Below are 6,935 nucleotides of genomic sequence, written 5' to 3'. Positions count from 1 at the left end.
TTTGACAAATTTTCCAATTCTAATTAAGATTCAAGCATTGCCAACATTGTCTACACAATCCAAACAAAACCCGAAATCCATTTAATTTTCGAAACCAAACTACATAAACAATACTGTATTTTTCCTTTCCATTCCTTTGTACTTAAAAGGGCGCGTGTAAGACTATAACATACACCAAGATTTTTTTTCATCAAAATATGCACCAAAAAAAAAAAAAACTTCAGTATACTGTGCATCCGGGTGTGTATCAGAGTTAAATACTCTTAATCTTTACCATTTTCCGGGTCAAGAAAGGAGGATCCATTTTCTATAATAAAGTACTCCGTATTCCATACCATTTCAATAAACTCCAAAAGACACAGCTGAAACCCCCTCCATTTTCGCTCTCCTCTTTCTGCTAACTGAGGCAATCATCAATGGCGGAAGAAGATGAAGTAACAATGGAAGTCGAAGCTGCTGAAGCTGTTTATGGCGACGACTGTATCGTCCTCAATCGATTTCCTCCTCATCTTCGTCTCCACATCAAACCTCGTACCGCCGACGTCGATTCTCAACAGGTCTCTCCTTTCTCTCTCCTCTTTTCAATTCTCCATTCAATTTTTCGCTATTTATTTATATTCTGGATTTAATTCTTAATTCGCTTCTTAATTTAGCTATTTTTCTACTTTTTTTGATGTTTGAATTGTAATTATTGAACTTAATATCAGTACTAGTATTTGAATTAAACGTTATTCAGAACATAATAATTGTCAGACATTTTTTATCAGATTTTTATGTTAATTTCTTCGAAAATATGATCATTTACTATGATTGCAGCTTTTACATTTCAATTTCTATTTCATAAGCTGAACAAACATAGTAGATTGTTGATATGAAATTATGTGATTTTGAAGAAATTACTAAAGCCCTAATGTTTAGGGCTTGAAGGAAATATAATTGTATTAGTAATGCATAACAAGATTACACGAGAAAGACCTGTAATTCCCCCCCAATTTTGTAATGTTAAGTTTTCAAGGCCAGACCTTGTGTTTTACCTTCGGAACAATCAATGAGCGAATGGTAGGAATTTACGAGGATTTTGTTTAGTATAAACGCTTTTATCATTATATTGCCAGACCTTGTGTTTTATCTTCGGAACAATCAATGAGGGAATGGTAGGAATTTTCGAGGATTTTGCTTATTATAAATAAACACTTGATTTATCATCATACTTGTTTTAGTGGAGCTAAGGTTTTTGTGATTTTTAATGGAAATTGAGATGCCTATTTCAGCTGTTATTGAAAACTGGGTTTCCCTAAAGGTAAATTGAAACTAGTACCTACTAATCATGAAACTTTGTTGTTTACTTGTTTGTTGTCTCGGATTGTAGCAACACCATGAGGCAAGTAGTAAACGAAAGACAAGATCAGCTTATTGTTCTTTAGACTTCATAAAATTGAGGCCTAAGACCTATATTGTCATTTGACTCGTTTCTGTAGAAGTTTATTATAACTTGCTTGCCTTGACTTATGCAGTGTCAAAACTTAACAAAAGCGTTTTTTCACCTTTTCTGTAGTTTGTGGAAGCAACAATTGAGTTACGGGCTGGTATGCAGGTAAAGTTTTCTATATATTTTTTTTATGTAATTATCTCCTCTCTAGTTTTGGTGAGTCAAGGGAATGGGATAGCCTGACATATCAATGTGAAGAAATTTCATGTTTTTATAACCTGGTTTATTTCCAGTTTCCCCTGTTATATTTCGGAAGACATTTTAAGAGTTTCCTTGCTTGGTTTTGTACCTCTTTTCTGTCTAATATTCACCTTCAATTTGTCGCAGTATCCCAGTGATCCACCTTATGTTGATATTATAGGTTCTAAAGGACTTGATGAGAAAAGGCAAAAGCATCTGATTAATGGTTTACATGAGAAGGCTCATGAACTTGCGTCTTGCTTAATGCTTGTGGCACTTTGCGAGGTTAGCTCATTCAATTTTCTTGTGAATATGTGATGCACAAAATAAAATATTCCCTTTTTGACTTGGGTATAGAGTTATTTATTTATTTTTTTATTTTATTTTTTTACAAGAAATAGCATATCATGTAGTTCTGAACTTGCCAACATTAAAGTGGTCAAGTTAGTTTTCTTCTTTTTCTTCTGCTTGAACACCTTAATGTCGTAAGTGGGGTCGGCTATATGAGCCAACATGACGACTTCCCAGGAGGTCACCCATCCTAGTACTACTCTCAATCATTGTGGCTCATGTCAAGCGATGTGACAAAGTTTTACACTGGTTGTCACTGTCCTATCGTAACCCTCCTTTATCCTGACTTGGGACTGACAGCGAGAAACACACTGCAAGGAAACCAACATTGAAGTGGTCAAGTTAGTACAAAAGTTTTATTGTAATTAACATTTTGACATCACTTATTTGAAAAAGAAATTGAGAGAGTGTTGGTTTGTGTTGTTTTCTACATGCGAGTAGTTGATTAGGATGCAGGATTTATACTCAGCTGCTATTGTTTTTGTTTCACTATAATCCTTTTTTTAAATTTTTTTACAATGAAGGTTATTTTACAAATTGGGCCTCTAAACACATATATTTCTCGTTGCAATAGGAAGCTGTGGAAATTCTTACCAGCATGAACCACCCTGAAGGTGATTGTCCATTGTGTTTGTATCCTTTGGTAACAGAAGATAAGCACAGTGAAGCCCAGCCATTTATGAAGTTGATGTCTTGCTTTCATTGCTTCCACTGGTAAAGCCTAAATCCTTATTCTGTAATATACTAGTATGCATCAAATGGCATATGTATATTTCTCTTAAATGGTTGTTGTCTTGATTTTGCCTGTGTTGATGTAGTGAGTGCATTGTAAGATGGTTGAAATGGTTCCTGAAACAAAATGAAGCCTGCCATGGAACCTCAAGTACTTCGTCATCTATTGTCCATGAAGAAAACAATCTGGCTTCAGGCAAGACATGCTGACCAATATAGTTACTTTCCACTAAACAATTGCGTCTAGCTGTCAAAAAGTTTGTGCATGTTGTTGATTATTCAATAGTTGTTCAGGAATCAGGATTTATCAAATAGTATTTGGTCTTGCATTGGCTAGATCTTCTTAGCAGTATTTCATGTGCTACCTCTACCCATGATTTACATTGTTTAACATCTGTTGTGAAACTCCATTAGCACTCTGTTTTAAAGAATGTTAAACTAAACTGCAAATCAGCAGCTCTAGGATTTTAATGCCACCCCCCCCCCCCCCCCCCCCAAAAAAAAAAAAAAAAAAAAAAAGAAAAAAAGGGAGAAATTTGCTAGGAAGACAACAAATGAACCAAAGGCCAAAACAACTCTGCAGACCACCACTGTGTAGAGTTGTAGAATCGTCAATCTGTTGGCTAGCTACTCTGTATTAAACAGGAAATTTCTACCTTGTTGATTTATTATGCTTGCTTTGGAGGCTGGAACTTTACTTAGAAAGAATCTAAAATTGACCTTACCCCTAAACTCAACCTGGATTCATCTGAAAGTATGTGTTCACAAACAAGATTTTGGAACAAAAAAAACTGACAAAACTACTTATTAATAGATCTGTTCTATATATCATCCTGGAACTGGTCTGATCCATATCTAAAATTACCTGATCTGAAACCTGTCTCCTATTGACAGGTCTAATTCTGATGATGCTTGACAGTGGATTTTTCTCTATGCCACTTATGCTTTGCATTTGCATGTTAATAGCTTTGCGTGTCACCTAAGCCCTTGATCACTCGATGAGAGAATCTAAGCTATCTTGGCTGAGATTATTAGTTTTGGGAAAACTGTGGCAATTATACAACTCTTTTAGTTAAACCTAGCCCTTGAGATTTGTCCATGGCATTTATCATTGACACTAAGTTAGCAATGATAGTTGGAATAATGGAACTGATCTAGCTCACTTGAAGTGATATGTTACTGATTGAGTACTTTTGAGTCTCCAGAATTTGACATGTTGTGCAAAATGATCTGTGAATTGCAAGTTTACGCTGATGCTTTACCAACATATTTAAGCACCTAAATGATTATGGAATTGGTAGCTTTGTAAACTTGTTAAGAAACTTAGGCAGTCATAATTGCTCTGTCAATCTTAGTGGTGTTCCTCTGCTTGTTTGTTTTTCACTGATTCCTTTAACTAATTGTTCAACAGATTTATGCAAAATGATGGGAGATAGTACAGGAAACTGTCCTGTCTGTCGTAAAGTCTTCCTTGCCAAGGACATTGAACATGTGCTCAACTTGGTTGGTTCTCATGATGCAGAATTGGTGTGTAATAAGAGATTTCCTATTCCCAGGTTTTGTTATTTTGATTAACAGATTTCATGGGAAGACAGTCACTCTAGCAGTGCTGTTTTTTATCAGCTATGTAACTTTAGCTTATAAGATAAAATTTATCAAATTGATCAATGTTTTCCTCTTGACAATTCAGTGATGCTAGCACTAGGACTAGGCGCACTTCTACAGATCATGACACCTATACACGGTTGATGGTTTGTAGATAGAGAGATCCCTGAACACGATGCTCTGTATAATCATATCCTGATACTAAAACTTTTACTTTGGGAATAATCTTCGGGATGTTTATGAGAAAGAACTCGTGGAGAAAGTCCTCCAATGTGATCTGGAGACCAGTAGAAGACAGAAGTTTGAGACAATCTTGGAGCTGCAACAACAGCATGGTGGCTTGATAGAACCCCCGAAAGACAATGTATTATTTTCGCGCCTCTCTCTTCAAGACTTGGTCAGTGAAGATGCAGAGGTGATGAATGAACAAGCCAGCGATCAACAACATAACAATCAAATTGCTAGAGAAGAGCCAGAGTCAAGTAACTCCTCAAATCGTACCCGTGAAACAAGGAAGCAACGTCCTAGAGGTCATAACGCCGTGGTGGAACCTGCATCTGGTGGTCCTCCAACTAGGTCTAGTGCTGCGCACCGCAGGTACTCTGGCCCAAGAAAACATAATTACAATAATTCCAGATGGCAAGCCAAACCGTGCCCTAAGAAGGAATAGGATACTTCTGGTTTGGGAGAATTTAGTTTCCATTTTCTTACTCTGTTCCGAATCTTCCCTTGGTTGTTGGGAAAAGTCTGTAATACGGTATTGTAACTTATCTATGTGCATAAGTCTTGTGAATAGGAAAATAGGATTCGAATTATTTGTCCCAATTCGCTATAGTTTTTTTTTGCTTTCACCCTCTAGCTTCCCTAGTATTTGTTGGGGGCGAAGGTTGGAACATGTAGAGGATACATGAACGTAATATAATGGAATAACAAACTTGTGTTAAATTTGGTATGAATAATACATGAACGTTCTTCTGCAGTATCCAAAGTATAACAGAAGCAATTGTATTATTCCCTTAGGTTTTACAAACCAACACAAAAATAAAATGCCGAAGATTGGTTGATTATCATCAAATACTTTCCTGTGGAGGGATGATGAACCAACCTTGGAGTTTCAGTTAAAGGATCGCGCCAAAAACATAGTGGCGCGAGCAACGAGCATCCGACAGTGCTAAACTATCAAACCCAAACAGGCACACAAAACTGTAATGGCATCAATCACTTCCTTCAAGAATGTATATGATGGCACAAATGGTCGAGCAATCCCATGCGTGCAAGCAGCACCCCTACATTACGAACAATTCTCTAATCTCCCTGAACCACTGGCAGTGTAGGCAATCACGCTCGCTCAGCCGCCAGGGGTAGGGGGGATATTCTTTGCTCTTAGTCATCATAAGATGTTCCGATATAGGTGTTTTAGGTACTAGTATTACTTATGGGAGTTATGGTCCTTGAGTATTAAGGACCTTATGTCAAGCACTCAAGCATCATTTGGAGCAAACTTTGTAGTATTTCTGTTATGTATTTGTTTTTCTTGTTGTTCTTCACCCGAGATAGAAAAACTATTAGCTGCTTATTTTTTTTTTTTTTTTTTTTTTGGTATGACAGAGAGTAAAAGAGACCATTAGCAATTGTGTACCTTAACTCTATTTGAAAAAATATATATATCATAGTAAATTTGACATTGGAGTTGATTCGACTTCCCACTACTTATTATTATTATTTTTTAAAACAGACTTCCCACTACTTAAAGACATTTAATTAGTTGGTTTCTTATGACTTATGCAAAAAAATTGAGTTATTGACAATTTGACATATTTCATACAAAATTTGTCCAAAATTTATATTTTTGTTTAGAGTAAATCTTTAGGACATGACTTGTGCCAGTTGTGCCTTTTGCCAATAGTAGTCAACATTATGTTTCAATCATTTACAAAAACTGTTTGCTATTGGACATTAGAAGACTTATCCCTCACTTTATTTTCGCAAATTTCATAATCCTTTTGTAAAGTCTTATAATGTTATGATTTGTGAGATTACAGCTTATTGATAATATTATGTTTTAATTAATTTATAGTCTGTTTGCTATTGGACATTAGAAAACTTTTCCCTTAATATATTTTTGCAATATTCATGATCCTTTTGTAAATTCTTGTAATGTTATGATTTGTGAGATTATAGCTTTATTTGAAGCTCATTCACCCTAAGTTAATGGACAAAAGAACAAAATCTTATTAACCGGTGACTTTGTTTGTAAGCAAAGCTTTTAAAATGAGGCTTTTAGAGACTAAGTAAGGATTTAAATTGAATTACATAACTAATCGTAACTCAAAGTATATAATCTAAATTAAGAACAATACAGTTTGTTACATCTATCCAATAATTGAAGAATGGCGAAAACTGGATAGTCATACTGGTTAAAAATTAGTTACTCGTATCCCTCTTATAAATCACTATAACATTTAAAAACTCCTCAAGCGCTTATAAAGTATAATTATTGACATTGATAAATAAATATTTAAAGAATTCAAAGAAAAAGATTTGGTTACCAAGTGATGAAGATTTTTTATAAATTTTT

The 6,935-nt window shown here is 35.2% G+C and overlaps 1 protein-coding gene across 1 annotated transcript; it reads left to right on the top strand.

The window, feature by feature from the left end:
* Nucleotides 1-343: 343 nt before the first annotated feature.
* On the top strand, nucleotides 344-5,339 carry LOC145638405 (uncharacterized). The gene is made up of 7 exons (XM_081689374.1): nucleotides 344-557; nucleotides 1,556-1,594; nucleotides 1,817-1,954; nucleotides 2,595-2,734; nucleotides 2,839-2,948; nucleotides 4,164-4,280; nucleotides 4,591-5,339. The coding sequence occupies exons 1-7, from the start codon at nucleotides 417-419 to the stop codon at nucleotides 5,025-5,027; spliced, it is 1,122 nt and encodes a 373-aa protein (XP_081545500.1). The 5' UTR covers nucleotides 344-416; the 3' UTR covers nucleotides 5,028-5,339.
* Nucleotides 5,340-6,935: the final 1,596 nt, after the last annotated feature.

This window comes from Chenopodium album, chromosome 7 (assembly GCF_948465745.1).
Source record: "Chenopodium album chromosome 7, dcCheAlbu1.1, whole genome shotgun sequence".
NCBI lineage: Eukaryota > Viridiplantae > Streptophyta > Magnoliopsida > Caryophyllales > Amaranthaceae > Chenopodium > Chenopodium album.
The sequence above is the reverse complement of the archived record's forward strand: the minus strand, read 5'-3'. Positions and strand labels throughout refer to the sequence as shown.